The sequence below is a fragment of the Mustela lutreola genome, chromosome 11 (genome assembly GCF_030435805.1).
Source record: "Mustela lutreola isolate mMusLut2 chromosome 11, mMusLut2.pri, whole genome shotgun sequence".
Taxonomy (NCBI): domain Eukaryota; kingdom Metazoa; phylum Chordata; class Mammalia; order Carnivora; family Mustelidae; genus Mustela; species Mustela lutreola.
Window position 1 is genome coordinate 44,351,987 of NC_081300.1, and position 22,018 is coordinate 44,374,004.

The window sequence follows — 22,018 nt, forward strand, 5'->3', positions numbered from 1 at the left end:
CGCATTCACCAAGACTTTCACTTCATATTCCCCACACAACCCCCACGAGCACATCAAAGCTTTTTTCTTCCATCATTATCCTGCCTGCATCGCCCCAGAAAATCCTACTGGAAACGCTGTCCCTAGTCCAAAGAAAAGTCAGGCAAGTAGCAATTATTGGACAAGACTGGAAAGGCTGCCAGAGAATCGGTAACACTGCCTCAAATATGTAAAAAGACAGTAAGTAATACCTGACAAGAAAAACTACCTCCAGTAGGTGAAGGGTTAATCCCTGGTCAATTTTCAGCCACTCTGCTGAGAGTACTAATAAGTGCTTGAGTTGGTGCCAATGAGGGTGGCCCTTCCCTTGATGGGAATAGCCATCCCTTAGGAACTGACTGTCAACACATGCTACCAGGGCAGTGATCAGCCAGCCAGAAGAAAGGGAAAGAGTCTGAGAAACCGTGGCAACCAAGTTTGCTGGCACTTTGTAAAATGGTGACGGGAACTTGCCAAGGCCAGAGAGTGAATGCTAATGAGCCTGGGGCAACCTGCAAAGAGTGGGCCTGAAAAACGTCCTCTCAATGATCGGTGGCCCCAAGGGAGCACCACTCACGGTGGGTTCCTGTGGAGAAGAGAGAAGACCATGGGTTTCATTCACAAGAAAGAGCCTAAACACTACAGTGTCTGTCCTTGGGTTCATAGACCTCAGGGTCACTTCTGACTCTGTGGTCTTAGGGTCAGAGTGATTAGCACTTCTGTCTAAAAAATGGAAGTTTTCAAATTTTTTAAAAATATTTGTGACCCGGTTCTTTTTTAATTGTACTCTAAAATCTGAATGATTAAGGCCTTTAAGAAACAACATCAAATTGTTTACGTGTTCTTTGTGAATTCACATCAATGACCCCTTCCCCCTCTCGACAGAATTTATTCCTACCTTTAGGGAGCACATTTTAACAAGGCTAATCCCCTAAACCCTCACCCCATGGACAACCATACTGTGCGACCCCGTTCTTAAGGATGTAAAGTCAACAACTTTTGTTATCTGAGAATGCTTAAGAGAATAATAAAATGTTTCTCCGAAATTCACACTCAAAATTTTTACCTCTCTCTAATGGTTCCTCACCCATTCCGAAACCCCAAGTCCCTAGACGAGACGAGAAAACAGAAAATAATAGTTGTGATGCTTTCTTCCGAACCAGGCCCCACAAATGATGTCGTCAGGCTTGTCCCTAGGTTTGTAGATATTAAATTTGCGGTTCATTTCCAAAAATTTTATCCCCACTCAACCTCCATATTTTAAAATTTACTACTTCTTACTCAACAATTGTTATTAACGTAACAGTCAATAGAACACCCTGCAATAGTCTTATTTCCTATTTTTCCTATTTTCCTGTTATCCAAATCACTGTTACCCAGCTACAAATGGACTTATCTACTGTACTTAAAACGCTACTTCTCAGATCAAAAACTTCAAAAGAAGCCACTGGAAATTCAGCCTCTCAAAAGCAAATGTACTACAGCCCAGATCTCAACCCATCTCAACTGCTGGATAACACAAATCTGTTTTCTCATAGGTGCCCAATTTCAACTACGACACATAACCAACCAAGACAAATGCTCAGCAATCCACTGTGGTGAGAAGAATTGAAATAAAATTGGGGGAAATCCTCAATTTCAAAGATTACCAGCTAAAGAAATGCAATGTAAGCAAACATTTTGTGTTCCTGAAATGCCCTGTGTCTACAGCAATCAGGTAGAGAGAAGTTATTTCAAGTTCAAATATAACTTGACGATTGCCACATGGTGCAGAGTCTTTCCACCCCTACACTCCAAAAACCCAATCAGACAAGTGGCCGTAATCTGACTCCCAGTGCACTGGGAGCTGCAGGGCAGGCAATGAGAGCTGCACTCTGGCCAGGGAAGGCATGAGTGGCAGACCCGCAGCAAGGCAGTGGGGGTAAGTCCTTCTTTGCCTTAAGGGAACAAAGTGCGGGGCCAAAAGATGAAACTCTCTTTTATTATAGATCTATGTGTCTTCTCAGACAGAATCTAGAAGGAAACTATAGGGCAGGTAGGTGATTCTTTTAGATCTGGGTACTTGGCATAATCATAAGAGAGGCATAGGGAAGGGAGAAGAAAAAAAAAAGGATGCTTTATTGCAAAATCCTCCAAATATCTGAGACCTGTGCATGCACAGGGAAATTACCCTATGGAAGGAAATCTATCTGCAGTATTTTTCATCAGAAAAATTACTCACCGGGAGGCTCAGCTGTCCAGAAGTGGATCAGGCTGTGTGCTCAGCTAGAAAGTAATGTGTCCGGTTCAGTACAACCCGGACACATCAACAAACCCCCTTTGTTCTGGGGCGAGAGAAGCAAAACAAATAGTGTTGATCCATTTTTCCGAGAGTATGAACGCATAAGGGAGCATCGCTGATAATAACAGGAGCTATGACAGACTCTGCCTGCCGAGGTGAGCGCTTGGAAGGTCAGGGGTATGTATGTGCTGCCTGGCAACTCTGGGGTTTGCAGCTAACTGAGGCTGTTCGCTCTGCCCTGGAAGGACATCAGATTCTGTGGGTTTTCCAAAAAAAGCTAAAAAACACTGTTTAGGAGTATATTTATCTATTGGAGTTTTTAATTTTTTATTTTTTTATTTTTTGGTGTTGTTTTAATTCCTTTGGCTGATGAAAATTTGAAGCTGAAAGAGCAAGTGAGTTTCTTAAATTAGGTCTCTGGAGAGGCGGGAGAGAAGAGGCAGAGAGATAGAACTTGGGGGGCTGGGGAGAGTGAAAGAGCCGGGGTGTAGCCAGGAGGCGGCCTTTTGCCAGAGTCCGCCTCTCCTGGTGAACCTCGCTGTTGAAATGGGACCTGAGGTGTCCTGCCCACCAGCCTCCTTGGCTTTCTGCTTTGTCCTCTTTCTTTTCCCCACTTAATCCAGCCATAGACGACCAGCACCTGTGGTGGCCCCTTTGCCCCCTCGCCTCTGGCTGCAGCCAGGGCTCTGGTGAGTTCAGAAGCCCCATTCCTAGCTTCTTTTCAATCTGTGAGTTCTTTAAATTTCTCCCCCTTGGGGATATTTTTAATGTCTCCCTCAGGACATGCTTCCTGCTCCATTCTAAGAGCTGTTTTGGCTCTTTATTTTCTCTTTCTCTAGGGATTATGATGCCATTGTCCTCTCCGCTGGGCTTTCTTGTAATTACTTAGAGGAGTTCACAGGCAGGGGACACCTAGGACAGGCAGAGCAGGCTGTGCTCCCCTCCGGAGCCGCCGGGTTTGGGCCAAAAATGGGTTTCTCCTTCCAACTCGGAAGCAAAGCCCGGTATCAAACCAGAGGCTGAGCTAAGATCCTAAAGGTCAAGGGAGAGTTCCCTAGCTCTTTCGGCCCAGCATTTCCCCACTGCTCATCCAGAACCCAGGCTGGGCGCGGGGTGGGGGTGGGGGATGTTCCTCTTCCTTATACATCAAGGGAAAAGCTCTAATAACTCTAATCCGTTCAAATACCTGGCTTTCTCGCCTCTTTTTTCATAACCCTCTGGTGATCAGTGTTTCCACACTCCTTCCCTCTCACCACTACCACGAGAAAAGGATAAGGCCAAATGTCTTGAATAATGGGATAACTAGAGTAATGGTACCCCACATTGGGAATTCTAGCCACTTCTTACCCAAACCAGCAGTTGGCATTAATATCCTCAAACCCGATCCCTTCTCCTTCCGAAGATCCTCGGACAGTTAAGAGGAAAACAGACTGGAGGAAGAAAGTGCTTGCTGCACCCCACCACCCCCTCCTGCCCCAATACACACAGGTCCCCGCTGTCTTTCTGGGCCACGCAGGCGGAGGAGAAGGCCGCCAAGAACACGCGGAGGAACAGCCACTCCCCGTGCAGCCTCCTGCCCTCTGCCCAGCGCCCCCGGTCCAAACTCGCCTGCCCCTGGAGGGCGCGGACCGGGTGCCTGGGGCGTCCACACCCGCCTGCAGGGTCTCTTTGGGGAATCAGGTCTGAGGGGTCACGCTGGGGGTCGAGAAAGGATAGGGCACAAGATGGGACTGTACCCCAGGCTTCCAAAAGCACGACGGAGGCCGGGATGCAGCTGCGGCTGCCGGGACGACTGGGACAGGTCCGGGGCGGGGGCGGGGCGGGGCGGGGGCGGGGCGGGGGCGGGGCCGCGACTGTTTGTCCACCTGGCACCCGCGCGGGGGTGGCCGCTCCCCCGGGGCCAGAGGCTGACACGGCCCAGCGCCGCGCGCCCAGGTCCGCAAGGGAGACGGAGAGCGTGTCCCCGTCGCTGCTCCGGCCCTGGCAGCTCCCACCGCCCCTGCCCGTCACCCTGAGCTCCCCTCCCCGGAACCGACCCGGCTTCTCCAAAGACCAGCTTCAGCGCCCCGGCCTCCTCGCGGGCCTGCTCCCGAAATCCGCGGTCTCTGCTGGGGAAGAGGAGCATCGCGTTCCACAAACCCATTTTCAGAATGCCTTTTTGTGCAACCAAGGGCAAAACGGCAAAAAAAAAAAAAAAAAAAACCCTCCCTTTTTGTGTGTGTGTATTGCTTTACGTTCAGACTCTAAATGGCATGTGAAAAGTACAGTGAAGCTTAGAAACTTACTCTGAGGGAATTAACTCTTGCTCTGAAGTACATGTATTCCCTTCTCCGTTCCTTAAGACAGTGAAGAAACCGTATTTCCCTTTCTAGGCACTCATCGGTGCTACTGAAAGAGCTTTGACTACTAAATAAAAGGAGGCCAGCGTCACCATTTGACTGTTAAGGAGACCATTAATTAGGAAGGTTTCCTGGAAGCATTCTTTCTTGATATGCAAATAGCCTTGGAGAGGGCCATTCCCCACAGTTAGGCAAGATTACATGTACGCCCGGAGTTTTCACCCAAATTCCTGAACCCTGCTTTGGTTAGACTGATACCATTTGTTTTCTTTTCAGTAAGTGTGGACCATTGTGTAGAAGAGAGAACATCATGGTGGCCTTCAGAGGGGTCTGGACTCAAGCTTTCTGGAAGGCCGTCACAGCAGAATTTCTGGCTATGCTCATCTTTGTTCTCCTCAGCCTGGGATCCACCATCAACTGGGGGGGGACAGAAAAGCCCCTACCCGTCGACATGGTTCTCATCTCCCTTTGCTTCGGACTCAGCATTGCAACTATGGTACAGTGCTTTGGCCACATCAGCGGCGGCCACATCAACCCCGCTGTGACAGTGGCCATGGTGTGCACCAGGAAGATCAGCATCGCCAAGTCTGTCTTCTACGTCACAGCCCAGTGCCTGGGTGCCATCATCGGAGCCGGGATTCTCTACCTCGTCACACCTTCCAGTGTGGTGGGGGGCTTGGGGGTCACCACGGTAGCATCTTTGGCTCTTATTTTCAAACTAGGACTCCAGGCTTCTTGCAGACCCCTGCTACATGACACCCCAATAGCCTGAGAGAATTTCCTAAAATCGCCCCGGGGCCCGAGGCTGACAGGGCCCAGCGCCGCAGGCCCAGGTCCGCAAGGGAGACGGAGAGTGTGTCTTCTTCTTAGAGGATTTCTGATGACTCTTGATATGCTTGAAAACTCATCCCAGCAACATTGATTGTATCCATATATAATCATTGTTCGTCATCTAGTGACTTGAATATTATTAGGCTAGGTGGCACAAAAGTTGTGGGGGTTTTTTTCCCCCTGCTCTTGCTCCCATCCTAGCGAATATACTAGACTATATATTTAGCTTAAGGCATTTTTTTTATTACAACTACTTGTTGGTGCACTAGCAGAAGAAACTATTTTGTTTCCTATCACATTCATGAGATTTAAAATGATCTACATCAAGGGCCACACTTAGAACAATAAATTGGCGCTTGATCCTAGTTTTGTCCTTAACTGGTTAGGAACATCAGTTGTTAGCTCAGCACCAGGATTGATTAAAAAAAACCCACACACAGTTTAAATTTTAATTGAAATGTATATTAATTAATTTAAACCTAATTAATGGATTTAATCATTGCCTTATAAAATTATAAGATTCTCAAGAAACTCCTTTATAAGTTAAGTGCAGCAGTGGCACACTTTTGCTTCCTTTGTAGAAAAGAACATTCAGCACAAATTCCCGCTTGGTCATTGTACGAGTAATTAACTATCTGTGATGACCCAAAATGAGTGGAAATGTTTTTTTTTTTCTTTTTTTGGAAGCAGGGGGAGCATCTCACTTGTGGGGTAGAAGAGATGATTCAAATTAACCATTGCTTTTTCCAGTGATGAAGTATGCCTTTCACTATGATATGTTATCACAGAAAATATACTCGTGCTTCAATTCAGATGGAGCATTTTTCTCTTTCTAGGTTCATGGAAATCTTACCGCTGGTCACGGTCTCCTGGTGGAGTTGATCATCACATTTCAGTTGGTGTTTACTATTTTTGCCAGCTGTGATTCCAAACGGACTGATGTCACTGGTTCAGTAGCTTTAGCAATTGGATTTTCTGTTGCAATTGGACATTTATTTGCAGTAAGTTTCCAAGTCCATTTAAATAATTGACTCATTTCATTTACTCTCACCCTAGAGCTGGCTTAAAGATGTGTTTTACAACTGTAGTTCTTTAGTATCCAGCCACGTCTATCCATTTTAGGTGATTATTTTGTTAACTTTGTTAACTTTCAGAAATGTTGATATAGCTGCTAACATCTTGACAGTTCCTCTACCTGACTTGGCAAATGGTAGCAAATTGCAGTGTACGCTTCCTGCTACTAGTCCCGTCTCAGCAATGTCTGAAGTTGTTTTCTTTTTTCCTGTAGATCAATTACACCGGTGCCAGCATGAACCCCGCCCGATCTTTTGGACCTGCAGTTATCATGGGAAATTGGGAAAACCACTGGGTAACCATCATGTTGATAATTCCTGTCCTCCTACAGTTGGGGACAATTACCCACAAAGCTTTTTTTTTTTTTCTTCTTTGCTTGCCAGCTTTCTTACTCCCTTCCAACCTTGAGTCCCCACTTTCCTATACTTTTCATAGAGACCAGGGAGAGACTAGACCAAATTTACTATAAAACATCATATCTTATATCTATTCAGGGCCTTCCATAATAGTCTTTCTTTTTTAATCAGCACTGCTCTGGGCACTGTATCTGATAGACTTAACCTATGGGGAACAAGCGAAAATCAGGGTGTTTGGTGAATACGGGGTTTCAATCTCTGAAACTAAAGCCTTCCTGGCAATAACAAAATATACACTTGCAAAAAAATTTAAAAAAAAAAGAAGAAAGAAATGCTTAAAAGCACTGCCCATAGCAAAAATATTTATCTTCTTTGTTTACAAAAGCATGAACCCAATTAATAGTATGTGAGCTGGAAGCATCTGAACTGCAGATGGAGAGGAATAAATGATGCAAATGTTTATGCCATTATGACCATAACCATAGCTGAAACATCGATGATTTCCGAAGAGGCATGCTTTCCAGTGTCCTGGCTAACCTACTTATTTATGGGGTGGCAGTGCTTCCAGAGCGTAAGGATGTCCATTTCTAAATACCGCAATCCGTTCTATTTCAGTTGTTTCTTACAACACAGGAACGGAACGGAAATCCATGAAGTGAATAATATGGCAGTTTTAAGGCAACTCCTAGACGAACTTAAAATAACCAGTAAAAACAGGAGACCTACGTAAGCCAGCCTCAAGTAGGGCTGCCTTTGATTGTCATGGATGTGCTGTGAAGGCTGTTTTACAAATTTTATTTTTAATTCAAGAATATAGCTCTACGTCACTTGTGTTTTAATCTCATTCATACAGTCATTATTGACCCAGTTACATCCTCTCAACCGCAGTGCACATTACAAATGAGAGGAAATCCCACCACCACTATCGACATTCCCTGCTCAGAAAGTGTACAGAGCCTTTAGACGTAATTTCAATCAAAGAATGAGAGTCAGTGCTCAAAAGCCAGATTTTGGACCCAACCGTGCAAAACATGTCAATATATACCACCCACAGGATGGGTCATTTTGCCACTGATATTTCCAGTTATGTCTCAAAATGTGCCATATTAACAGGAATGGAAATTTTTAAGGGGCAGTATATAGTTATTAATGGTAAAAGTACAACTGTAAGTTCAACTTTCTTAAATTCAAACTATTTTTATAATTACAATTTAGACAAATAGCAAGTATTAATTTCAGTTATGAGGACTTTAAAATGTGGGTAAAAGTATATATTTTTATTAATTACCTAGTGGTTGTGGAAGGCCAGCTAAAATTCGACTAATAGGAAACTTCTTAACTTGTTGACTGAATTAAAGGTTTCCCCTTATTGCTATTTTATAACAAACTTAATCCCAATGAACACAAAGGCCCATTCTGTAACAATAGGTGTATGGATTTTAGAACTAATTTACAGCATATTTACAGACAGAGAGCTTAACTGATAGACTACAAGAACACCAAAATGTTGAGTTTTCTAGATAGTGTAATGACACTGTTTCAGCTTTCCTCTTCGCACTTTCCATATATATATATTTTTAGCAAGAAAAATTATTTACCTTTATAAATTTTGAAAGTCCTTTTAAAGTATGTTATGACTTTTGTTTGAGAATAACACTTGAAACTGAGATTTGCTCTTTTGGGGGAGCGTGTAACTAGATGTCTTCTGCGTTGGAGTTTTGGGGATGCATCTAATTAATTATTTAGAAGACCTTTGCCTCCCTTGTGGGAGTTGTAGCATGGGGACTAGAACATGTCTAACGAGCAGAGGGCAAAGACACTTAAAGGAGGATCTAGTTTCTTCTCGGATTGGGCAGGGAGAAGGTCAACTTTTACATGCTTTCTTTCTGTTCAGGATAAGGAGCTTGTTCCTTGTAACCACTCTACTGAGAGTTTCCATGTGAAGTATATGAGATCAGCAACAGCTCAAATTTTGAATTTTCTTTAGAATTATCAATGAGGATGCTACATGAAATTCACTTACAGAGAGTGTCTTAAGCCAGAAGCATTCCTTCTATTTTTTTTTCAATTGAGAAAAGGGGAGTCTCCTAAAAAGCAGGGCAGTAGTTTAAAAGAGAAGTTTAAACTCATACACACCCGAAATCCCAGCTCCAGCACTTGCTAAGCATGAAATCCTAAGCAAGCTTCTTGCCCTCTCAAGGTATCCGTTTCTTACCCATAAAATCAGGACAATAATCATATCTACCTCAAAGGTTTCTGTTGGAATCATGGGAGTTAATATAAGAAAAATGCTAAGTACAGCTGGCTCAGTAAACGAAGTTTCTGTTGCTCCACTGAATCTGTTGAATGAATGTCTGCTTTTCTGCCGCATATATGTACTCCAAGTAAATGCCGAAGTTTACCAAAACTTAACATTTAGTTTACTCTAAACACAATAACGGTATGATAAAAGGCTTCCATTTGTTGAATGAAAAATCCTATAGAGTTACTAATCCTCACCTAACTATCACCCATAAACAAGGTACTGGGTTTTTTTCACCTAGTGACCATGGGTAGGAACCATGAGGATGAAAGAAGAGTGAAAAACAAATCATGAGGTTTTCTATTAAATCAAATCACCAGATTTTAGGGAAGGAAATCATGTAACATACAGGAGATGACTTATCGCCAGCCTATTCACATACAACTTTATATTGTCTAGGAAACATGGAATGGAGCCTGTTGCTATGAAATTGGAAGAAATAAGTACTTTACAAGGATTATTTCCATTGAATTTTTACAACCGGTGAGGTCTGCATTATTATAATCCCCACTTTGCAGATGAGGAAATTAATATTTAAGAAGTCACGGTATTGATGCAAGAACTCACCAGATTGTTGAGTGGTGGAGCTGGGCGCTGGGATTCCATCGATCACATCCTGCTGAATAACTAGATCTCAAACGATAACATCTGTGTGTTGATCGCAGTTAGGTGGGAAACCAACATAAGATGGCAATATTAAGAAAATAAGAGAAGTACTCTCCAGAAATTCTTTTTTTTTTTTCAGTTGAAGAACTCTTAGTGCACACTTTATGTGCCGTTCCCACCCCCCCCCCCAAAAAAGAGCTATCTCAACTTTAAGGATTATCAAGAAATGGAAAGGAAATAACTAATAAAAGCAAGAAAAGTGAAAACAGCCTTTCCCTGTTTTCTGTTTACATGTTATTTAGCAGTTTACGGATTTCTGATGTGCAGATGATACATTTTCTTATATTCTTTCCAATCCTGCTTTCTTCTGCACAGCACATTGGCTCCCTTAATGTCATCCAGCTGGGCTCTAGATTCATGAGTTGTTCAAAGCAATAGTTTTCCTCCACTTTCACTCCATAACTCTCCCTCTTTTCCCCCAGATATATTGGGTTGGACCGATAATAGGAGCTGTCCTCGCTGGTGGCCTTTACGAGTACGTCTTCTGTCCAGATGTTGAACTCAAACGTCGTTTGAAAGAAGCCTTCAGCAAAGCTGCCCAGCAAACGAAGGGGAGCTACATGGAGGTGGAGGACAACAGGAGTCAGGTAGAGACTGACGACCTGATCCTCAAACCCGGAGTGGTGCACGTGATTGACATTGACCGGGGCGAGGAGAAGAAGGGGAAAGACCCGTCGGGCGAGGTGCTGTCTTCCGTATGACTAGAAGATGGCACTGAAAGCAGACAGGAACCCTCAGAACTGTCCTCAGATTTCCTTCCACCCATTAAGGAAACAGATTTGTTATAAATTAGCCATGCGCAGGGTTGTTTTCTCATGTCTTATTATTCAGGGTAGATAAAAAATATTTCTTTGTTCCACTGAGGAGGAATGGAAGAAACCTATTGTGAATTCCAAATCTAAAAAAGAAGTCTTCTTAAAGTGTCCCCAAAACAAATATGAATCCAGTGAATCCTGCTGCCGTTCATGAATAATCACTTTAAAATGTCGATCAAGATTTGGTTAAGTCTTGCCTGGCAGAATTTAGAGACACACCTATCAGCTTAATCCACCGATACTATGTCCCTGGGATTGTTGATCCTTGTTTGAGTATTTATTCCATTAAGTCAAGTTTTTCAATGGCAAGGGACAGTATGTCACAGAGTCATGCATATTCAAGAGAGGAAATATAACATGCTCTTTTATGAGCAGTCCCTTACTATAAACTACCTCAGCAAGACAACATTAACAAGGGTCATTGTTAATGAATTGTTTCCATTTTATATATGTCAAATACCCAACTTTCAACCTGAACTCCAATTCATAATATTCCTTCCTCTTCCTCAGCACCCAAGATAATGCAGACAGAAAGCCCAGAAATCTGAAGAATGTTCAGAAACCCTGTATATTTATTGTTTCCACCTAAAAAAACATCCAAATCATAAGAAACAGCTATTAAGACAAACAGGACAAACAGACTCATATGATCTTACTGGAGTGGAGGAAAAATTGCCATTCTAAAAAAAATCATAAGGAAAAAGGAATCTATATTCTGGAATCAAATAGTTGATCTGTTTTCAGTGCCCGTCCTCAAATACACCACATGAGGTTAACAATCGAAGCATTTAACCACTTAACCATGTTGCTTATTTTTTTAATTTATTGGCAAAACGCGGGGTTTTGTTTGTTTGTGACTTTGGTTGTCTATATTTAAACATTAGTTGAGATTTTTTTTTTTTTGAGATTTCTTTTTGATAACAAGAACATAACTAGCTGAATCCTAACTTTTTGTTATTAAGCTCTCTGCTCACTCTGGAAGGTGGTAGGTGGGGCCCTGCCTGGCCCCCATTTCTGCTGCTTTCTCGCGTCTCATAGGTTCGTTGATAGTCTTCAGTGTGGCGTGCGATGGTATTTTAATGAGTGAAAATGCAGGAGAAACAAGGAAGGCCATGGTTGCAGAGTGTAAGGGTGAGGACATGAGAACACTGCATATGCAGAGCAGACTAGACAACCGATCTTTCATTTTTAGAGATACTGTACCTAGGAACCCAACACTGTTTTTAAGCATTTTTATTACTAACTCATGTATTTGTTGAGACATGTCGTTCTTCCTGAACGGCTGTGCCTAGTTAGTAGAATGGTCTCTGGGAACCCCAGTCTCTAGCATCTTAACCACCCAGGCTAGACTTTGTCTTAGACAAAGAGCTGCAAATGACAGTTTAACTGAAAACACAGCTAGTAGGGAAGCAAAAACCCAGCCCTGCAAAGAATGGCTTGGAAATAAGCTGATCATCAAGGGCTTTCTTCTCCCACACACGGCTCCAAACGTGTGCCACTTTTTAGAGTTAGTGGCAGACGCGTGTCTGTGGCAGTGACATAATGGACCACTGTTCAACCTGATTCTCTTTGGTGCTAAGAAAGTGATGCTCAAGGTCCCCAGGGAGTCACCACACCAGGGCAACGCCTGGGAGCGCCACTGGTGGTTTTCATGGCAGATTCCTAAACCCCAGGCGGCTTGCTCAGATGTGTGGCCAGCCACAGTCTCCAACCAGGGAGACCCCATCGATCATTTCCTATTTGGGGAGGCATCTATAGGAAACAGGGTGAGATTCTCACGATGGTTTATGCCTGTCTTTTCAAATGTTTGCACAGTATACCACTAACGGCTGAAAATGGAGGGTCGGGCGGGGAAGGCTGATGTACGCTCAAAAGATAATGCTATCAGCCAGGTCAAATATGTCAGCTCAGCATTGAGGTTAACAAGCATAAGTTAAAAAGATTTCTTTAATATGCTTACCGTTTGCTAGCTTACAATCCATTTTATTCAGCCATGTGGTTTACTTCTTATGCACTCACTTTTATACTCACTTCTAGTTAGAGTATTTAATAAGTTAGTGCTTAAAAAAAAAAAAAAAAGGCATGAATGATGTTTTTGTAAATTGCTTTCCAGCCACCAGCAGAGTGCCTGGCACTTAGTAGGTTTGTGTTAGTTAATAAAAATTTATGAATTTCATTTAGGATTTAAGAATGTAAATAAATTTCTTCGAATCTTGATTTTGCTCAGTATTTAATAAAAGCTTGATTTCAAGGACAACTAAGGGAAGGCAATACAAATGTAAAAACCATAAAATATATTTTTGCGTTCTAATATTTTAGAGGCGTAGAGTCAATGAAAGCTTTGGCACTTTTTTTTCCCCTGCATATGAGACAACATATTTTGTATTTCACTCAAGGCTCTGCCAGTAAAAAGTAATGAAATTGTACCTTTCTAATGACATCTATGCAGCAGGGGTCTATTGCCTTGTGGATGGCACCAAATTATCCAAGTGTATTAGGAGACGAGGGCTTTTTCCTTTAATCCCTTCTTATTAATGAAGTGCATCGCGCCGCTCCCAGGAGAGAGCCGCTGACAGATAGACAGAAAAGAGATCAGAGAGAAAAAACTGGAAGGACATAAATGAATTATACCCAGCCAGGAAGCAATGCCGAGCGTCTCTTCCCTATGGAAAAATACCACAAGCACCCCAAAACTGTAAGATGGTCCCTACAATGAAAATGTATATAGTTTGTGGAAAGAAATACAAAGGGTAAGGGACGTATTTAAGTTTGGGGGGCTTTCTTAAATATTTGGGGCCCAACATTTGAATGTATTATTTCATTGTTGAAGTTGCCTTTTTTATTCCCCCAAGGTCCTAAACTTTTACAACAGAAGGAAATATTGTCCGGTACCTGAATTTTTGGCTAAATGTAAGATTCCTACACCTTGTTTCTACCACTGGATGCTTTTCATACATTCTTCCCCTTTCTGACTCTTCTCCTAATGCCGTCGATAGGTCCTAGCTGTCTGGAAAAGGTTTTGAAAGGATTAGATATATTTAAATAAGATAGATTTGGCATTAAACTATCTGATTAATTGTTAGAGTCTGATTCCAAATAAGACAGAATATTCTCTTAGGCCATGAAACCAGGCAACTTAGCCTCCTGGTTCAAATTCAGTAACATAAGAAAATTCCAAAATAGAGTAACAAATTCAAGCACTACCGTTAATCCTGGAGAGGCCCTTTGTTGCTTTGTGTTGATACTACTCCCGCATGTTATAAACATTTGACTGAGAAATTGCCTTTGTGACAACTAGATGACAGTAGGAGCTCAAGACACAGCCTTAGCAGACGATACAAGGCCAATGTAACTTCTCATTATAAGCACTAAGATCAGGCAAATTGAGAATATCTTATGTCTGAAAGTAATTCTTTCCTAATATGTATGGCATCAAAATTATTAGGAAGATGTGACTACTATCTTGAAAGTATACAAAACTCACTTTCTTTACCACAAATTTTGTGTGCTTGCATTGATATTGTAATACTTTATAGATCACCCCAAAATAGCAGTAACTTCTGAAATTCATAGTTCTCTGAAATACATAGAAGACATTTAATTTGAGGCTCAAAAACTGTGGCCACTCACTTTTGCAGATGACCATACCCTAGGAAAGCAGTTATAGTGTTACCCACGCGTGTTAAAATCTAAGAGCTGAAAATTACACCCAATTTCTATAACCCATTCGAATATCTTTTTAGATTCTCTTTGGCATTAATTAAATAAACATGCAGTTTATGAAAATAAAATTGTTTATCACTTTTATGACCCAAATCACAATTGTAATTCATGATAAACTGGTGAGAATAAACTGAACATATGGTTATAGTCACAATTATTTATTAACTGAAATATTATTCCAACATCAGAGCTAATGTTGTGATTTAAACTGTAACATCTAATATTTGGAAAAATCTATTAAGTATTAGCATTGTGGTTGCTTTTCATGAATTACATTGTATCTCATACGACTAAGTTTGTGCAAATAAACTTTTAATGTTTGAAAAGTAAGCATTGCATCTGACAATGTTTGAAAATTCATTCCCAGTTTTTCCAAGCTGAAATGTAAGAGCATCCTTGAGAATGACCCAAAGGTTTAGATATTTGAGTATAATCATGAAAGACTGATTTGATGAAAGACTGGTGGAATCTACATAAGGGAATGCATTCTTGGAAAGGCTGCAGAGGATACACGATTTAGGCCCTGATGTACACAGTGAACATTGTGCTTTTGCGGGCTTACTTCTAAATGTTCACATCCACGCAGAATAGGTCCTTGAAGGTCAGTTGGCATTACAGGGAATCTAAAAGTCAAGACGTTCACTCAGATGAGGCTGGTATTGCTAACTAGAGGATCCATCCTGAGGGCATCTGGCAGATTCTGCCTACCCAGATGGATAATATAGGCACAGGGAATACTGGGACACTCCCTTGGGTTCTTAGTTTGAGAGGCTCCTCAATTTTGAGAAGCTATAGACCCTTAGAGAAGAATCGAGGACAATCAATTATATAGTGTGCCACCCATCAGATGAGTAGCAAATGATGCCTTTGAGCCAGATGGGTACGTACCTCTCTTACAGCATTCGTCAGTGTTAGGCAACATGGCAAGAGCCGTATTTCACATCGTAGTGAAGGAGCTTGTGTAGGTATCTGTCTCCTCTACTGGCTTCTAAACTCCTTAAAGACTAAGATGGTATTTTATTTATTCCGTATCCCCTACCCTCAGCATCGAGCACCAGGCTTGACATTTCGCTCAATATATGTTCATTGCATGAATGAATAAAGAACTTAAGGAATATCCCACAATCTTTAGGAAATACTACAAAGTACCATACCTCAATCTAGTTGCTTTTGCTGTTGTGTAGATGTGCGTTAAATATTAGAATTCTTATAGTTCCAGTTAGGAGCCTGAAAGTAGCTCCAGCACTAAAGAAAAATCAAAGAAAAAAAAAACGCACAGAAAGAATAAAACACTAATTGGATTTCTAAAATTTATACCTAATGTGTAGGCAACAAGACATGTTTTCATTGCTATATTTATACAATGGCCAGATGTTAGATGAAATTTAGCTCAATGAGTATTTCAGCAAGAAAAGTATTTTAACAAGCATGGGAAGCTAGAGATATAAATGTCAGACTGATTTTAGGTAATTATGCTGTTTGGAAAATGTCCAAAACATATGTCACCTGAACAATTCCTAGTTTGGTTTTTTTTTTTGGGGGGGGGGGTTGTTTGTTTTTGTTTTTGTTTTTTTTTACATTTTTCTACGTCTTCACTCCTCAGGTTTAAGGAAACATTGAGAACTCTGGAAAGCTGAGTTGAGTTCTCCTCACACAGAGTCAGAAACCTCTGAGAAACCATGGCACTGATTTTTCAAAGCTTTATGGAGAGCATAATGAGAGCCCATGGCTAGGGCTCAGTGAAAGTATGGTGAGTGGATGGGTGGATGGAGCAGTGGCTGGAGGAGTGGACACAAGAAACTCTCCACTCTGGGAGATACGCAGTTCATCTGTGGACAGATGGAAATCGTGGCCTGGATTCTTTCTTCCCTTATGAATGCATTGGCCATGGGTCAGGAAGGTCCAGGAGAAATGCATGGGGTTTTGGGGCACCTGGGTGGCTCAGTGGGTTAAAGCCTCTGCTTCTGGTTCAGGTCATGATCCCAGGGTCCTGGGATGGAGCCCCACGTCTGGCTCTCTGTTCCGCAGAGAGCCTGCTTCCTCCTCTCTCTCCCTGCCTGCCTCTCTGCCTACTTGTGATCTCTGTCTGTCAAATAAATAAATAAATAAATAAATAAATAGATAGATAGAAGATAGATAGAATAATATGGGGCTTTATAAATTACTTTCAATCATTTAATCTTCATTAAATGGGGTATTACTCTAATTTTCATTTCCAAAGATGGGAGAACCAAGAGTCAATGAGATTTTTAAGCAAATTACTCAGTATAGCGAAGAGTAAAGCCAAAACTAGGGACGCCTGGGTGGCTTCATCGGTGAAGCATCCAACGCTTGATTTCCCCTCAGGTTATGATTTCAGGGTTATGGGGGTCGAGCCTGCACTGGGCTCTGACTGACTGTGGAGCCTGCTTGAGATTCTCCTTTTCCTCCTCCCTCTGCCCTTCCCTGGTCCTGGTATCCCTCTCTCTTTAAAAAAAATAAATAAATAAATAAGTAGAGCGAAAACTGGATCTCACACCCCAATTAATCCCATTTCCCTAAATTATTCCCCGAAATCACACAGAGTTCTCCCGTTTCTTCTATTCATCTATCAGTTTAATTTCCCATTAGCCATATTTCCTTACATGGCAAGAAACATATACTGTCCATGCTAGAGGAAATCCTTATGTACAACACTGACAAAGGGCAATATATTATGTACTACAGACCTGGACTATCACAGACTTTAAAAAATAGTGCTGGGCATCTGGCTGGCTTAAGTCAGTGGAACACATGACTCTTGACTTTGGTTTGTGAGTTTGAACCTACACTGGGTGTAGAGATTACTTAAAAATAAAATCTTGGGGGGGGGGGGGAAAGGAACGTAGCGTTAGCTCCTCCAACAGGGAAACTTTGGATAATTTCAGACATTTTTCATTAATATTTTTCCTTTTGAAAATATTATAAAGATCATTATTTGAGATATTTTTTATTTGATCCAGAAAAGAGAATCAAGGATTAGTTGTGAAGTCACTGATAAGGTCTTCCACATTTCAATAATAATAATAACAATAATAGCTTTCAGGTATTGAACACTTACTGTGCACCAGACATGACCTTCACGCTAGTCTACTCATTCCTCCTGGAAACGTTATGAGGCTGGTTTTGCTGTTACCCCATTTTACCAGTGAGGAAATGGAGGCCTACGGGACATAAGTAGCTTGTTCAAAGTCAAACAGCTACTAAGCAGTAACCGTGGGATCTGAGCCAGGGCAGTCTATCTGGACGACTCTGAGCCACTGCTCTGTACTGTGTCTTACCTGTGGTACCAGAGGCTTCCAACTATTCCAACATTCATATCTGCTTTTTCCAAGCTTTTGACTTTTCATATCCAATAGAGATTGCAGTGTGTTTAAACTTCTCAGTTGTTCCCAAATTCACCTCTCATTATCATTTTGATCACCTTTGAGGCAATTATTTAAATATTCAAGTACAAATGCCCCAAAGATAAATCAGCTAAACTTACTAAGTGTTTCTGAAAGGGACTTCAAATGGCCAAGAAAACTTTTTCTTCTCAGAGCAGGGGGTATGACGGACACCTCTTCCACAATATACCTTCCACTTTTTAGCTTGAATTTCCTGGCTTCTTAAAAAAAAATAAAATTATAATAAGGGAACCAGTAAAATGGTGTTTGGAAATCATCTGAGCTTACCCTAGATCAGACTACAAAGTTTACAGTTGTGTTTTCTTTTTTTTTTTTAATCGGTTGGGGGAGGTAGGGGAGGTGGAGGGGGAGGGAGAGAAAGAAGCCTGAGCAGGAGCCACCCCCAGCATGGAGCTCCGAGCAGGCCTTGATCTCAAGACCCTGAGATCAAGACCCAAGCCAAAATCAAAAGTCAGATGCTCAACTGACTGAACCACTTAGGAGCCCCACAGACTGTACTTTTTTAAGTAAGATAAAATGAAGGTTATTTTTCAGTGGGCTAAGTGATAACATTGTTACAATGGCAATAGCTTTGGGAAGTAACTGAATGGAAGAACCCTTGTCAATACTTGCCCTTTCCTGCAACAGGAAGAGGAGAAAGATTTTCACGTTCAAAACAGAACCAAACACGCCCCTAGTACCTCCATGTTTGCAAACTCCAGAGCTGTAGATGAAGCCCTTCAGTCCTTTGACTCAGGCTTTCAGAAAACAACAATCTTTGAAAATACAGAGTTGTATAAGCAATGACTATGAGAATTTAGGGCTCCCAGAGGGGAAAGAGGAAAGACAGGAAGGAGAGCAGGAATCCCCTAGTCACAGTAAAAGGGGGGTGGGGGTCTCTTCGCATTCCTGCCTTCTCCCAGCACAGAAGTTGCTAGCACAGCAGTTGCTCACATGCACAGAAAAGTCCCCATGCTAAGTCAGTGCATTCTTCTATATAGAATCAGAGCCCCCAGAGAGATCTGGACTATGCTCTATCCTCCACAGATGTGAGACCCCATCCCAATTTTAATTGTCACATGTTAGGCCAAAGGGAAATAGCCTTCTCCCGTGAGGGGGCGGGGGGAGGATGCAGCTTGATGTTCAGCAAGGAAGACAGGATAAAAGCGGGATCTCCCCATTTCGCTCAAGAAATCTAGCTTCTGAAATGTACGTCTTTGAAAAAGAACACTTTTGAGCCTAAATCCAGCACATGGCTCCTGAAAATGATTCGCCATATTAAGCTACTCCATGATTTCGATGTCAGGACTTATCACAAAGGATGTAAGCTTCATCTGGTTGTTTCAAAAGCCAATCTCATGAAACAGTCGCAGCGGCACTGAAGAATGAGAGGGGCTGAGATTTCTCTGGTGACCCGCAGTAAGAAAGAGTTGAGAAAACCTGATACAGATTATTCAGCCCTGTGGTGTTGGTACATTGTGGTTAAGTCATTCATATTCTTTGAACTCTAATAAAAAATTCTCATCAAACAATGATGACATTTTCATCTCATCAAAGTTTAATCACAAGAGTATTGTTTTTTTTTTGTTTTTTTGTTTTTTTTTTTTTAAAAGATTTTTTATTTATTTATTTGACAGAGAGAGATCACAAGTAGGCAGAGAGGCAGGCAGAGAGAGAGAGGAGGAAACAGGCTCCCTGCTGAACAGAGAGCCCGATGCGGGACTCGATCCCAGGACCCTGAGATCATGACCTGAGCCGAAGGCAGCGGCTTAACCCACTGAGCCACCCAGGCGCCCAATCACAAGAGTATTGTAATTCTGATTTTCTTCACCTCGGTTCAAATTGAAAGTAATTGTCAGACGTCATTTTAATTCTAACCATTACATCCCTTTTTACATGTTCTCCCTCACATTATCATGGCCCATTTTGTTCTCTAAGAAGCATGTCATTTTTTTCTATTATTCAAGCTGTTTTAAAAGAACTTTGTCACCTACTTACAAATAGTACACTTAAGGCTCATTTTAAAAAGCATTTGAGATAACAAATTAACATGAACGGAAAATGTTTCCTTGAAACACTGAGAGACATGAGGGGTAATAAATTCTGACTATGGAATTGTTTGATGTTGGAAAAACACTTAATTGCCTGAATTCTTGAGTGTTTCAGAAAGAGAATTTCCTTAGCAACCCTCAGAACGATGGGCTTAAAATGCACAAAAGCAGAGAGGTAAATACAAGCTTGTTTAATTTTCTTTCATTGACATTTTGGAAAAATAACTCTACTTTATCTCAGCTGAGACAGAGAGGAGGCTCCCTCCTGGAGGAGACAAGGGAGTCCTAATCACTACTTCTAGGGACATAGGGAAATCCAACAATAAAACTGAAGAGGACTATATGATTTGGGATACTATATGTGTTATATTTTCTCTTTCCCACAAGAAACGTGTTACTGTTGGAATCAGAAAGAGAAAAAGAAATGATGTATTTAGAAAGGTCTACAAGGTCTGACTGAAATGGGTCACAGGGTGACACAGAGGATATAACATGGAGACTCTTGGAATCATTCTCATGCCTGTGTCCACATCAAAGAGCAGAAAGTCCAACCAAAGCAAGGATTGTGCCCTCATATTCTGATGGGGTAAGCAACCAACCAATGGGATGGAGTCAAGAAGGCCTTGGGGAGATTGGAACAAGTGGAGGCACACCCAGCTCAGCAGATTTTTGTCCTCCGAGAAATTGGGTCCAATACGTTCTGATCTTCTGATCTTCTGATATTTTAGACAAAGTTAAAATTTCAAATTTTATATGAAGTCTCCAGATTCTTAAATGTTGGCCTGTTCTGTCTGTTTTATGTTTGTTTGTTTTTTTTGTTTTTTTGGTTTTTTTTTTATTAAAGAGACAAAGAACAGAAGTATGAGATTGGGCCAGACTCAGGTATCACCAATTTGAGACCCTTACTCTAAGGCCTCTTGGACATCTTTATTTATGTTCCTCAAACACCTCAAACTGAATGTGTCCCAAACTGAGCTAATTGTCTCATTTTCTCCAAGCCTATTTCTCCTCTTACGTGCCCAAACCACAGAGTGTCCAGACCACAACCTAGCTGTCACCTACATGTAGTTTCCCCTCCCATTCATTCCCCATCATTTGCCAAATAGAAGATCTCATTCCTTCTTGACTCAATCCATACTGCCTCTACCTTCGTTTAGGTCAATGCAATAGTCATCTAAATCATTGTGTTACCCTCCAAATCCAGTGACTCTCAACCAGAAGTAACTCCATCCCCCAGATGATAATTGGCAGTGTCTGCAGATATGTTGGTTGTTACAGCTGGAGTGAAGCTTGGGCACCCAGTAGGAAGACGCCAGCGATATTTCAAAATGCAAAGTCCTCTACCCCAACAAAGAATTATCCGACTCAACATGTCAATAGTGCTGAGGTTGACAAATCCTACAACTGGTCTACCTCCCTTCAGTCTTGCTTCCCTCCAAGCAAGAGGAATAATCTTCTCTTAAAAATGAAATCGTATTTCAAGGTTATCTTTCAAATGTGAAATCATATCTTTTCATCTTTTAAAGGTTATCTTTAAATTAAATCATTATCTTTTAAAGGTTACCTTTTAAAAATGAAATCACAGATCTCTAGAAAAATCTGGGAGATGATGTTCAGTTTTCTATCCAAATCCCACACACATACGTCTTTGCAACAAGAATCTTTTTGCTCCAGAGATGGATGGGTCCTCAATTCCAGGGAGTCTATCTTTATTATGCTTACCCAACCAGAGTCATTTAATTGCCCTCCCTATGGTTGGTTTAGGAAAGGGCCTGAGAATAATTTGTATGACATCATATTCTCTACTCTTCAAAGGAGGCAGTGACAGATTTATTTCCAAGATGGCCTTAATAACTCCTACATTTCTTGTTTATGTGTACCCCTTTGCAATATGACTTAGTGGTTCTTCCCATCCCAAGATTAAATATTTTCTTACCCCTTGAATTTGGGCTGTTCCTATAACCCACTTTCACCAATAGAATATTGTGGAGTGGTTTTGTGGGCTTTTGGGGGCTAGGCTTTGAGATGCCTTGTAACTTCAGCTCTCCTTTCCTTAGAACACTGCCTGGAGACTATCATGGGAAGCAGCCCAGTCTAGTCAACTGAGAGGGAAGACCACCTGGAGCAGGGAGGCCAGCTGCCCCATTTATCGCAGCTG

General features: G+C 41.7%; 1 protein-coding gene across 1 annotated transcript; it reads left to right on the top strand.

Moving 5' to 3' along the window:
- Window positions 1-1,814: 1,814 nt before the first annotated feature.
- On the top strand, window positions 1,815-14,735 carry AQP4 (aquaporin 4). The gene is made up of 5 exons (XM_059139312.1): window positions 1,815-1,939; window positions 4,915-5,329; window positions 6,306-6,470; window positions 6,758-6,838; window positions 10,290-14,735. Exons 1-5 carry the CDS (start codon window positions 1,908-1,910, stop codon window positions 10,566-10,568), a joined length of 972 nt encoding a protein of 323 aa, XP_058995295.1. The 5' UTR covers window positions 1,815-1,907; the 3' UTR covers window positions 10,569-14,735.
- The last annotated feature ends 7,283 nt before the right edge of the window (window positions 14,736-22,018 follow it).

Excerpts from the sequence above, each read along its gene's own strand:
- AQP4 (XM_059139312.1), top strand. The coding sequence starts at position 1,908 with ATGAGTGGCAGACCCGCAGCAAGGCAGTGGGG. Across the intron at positions 1,940-4,914 it reads CCCGCAGCAAGGCAGTGGGG|TAAGTGTGGACCATTGTGTA; the intron begins GTAAGTCCTTCT and ends TTTTCTTTTCAG. Across the intron at positions 6,471-6,757 it reads CAATTGGACATTTATTTGCA|ATCAATTACACCGGTGCCAG; the intron begins GTAAGTTTCCAA and ends TTTTTCCTGTAG.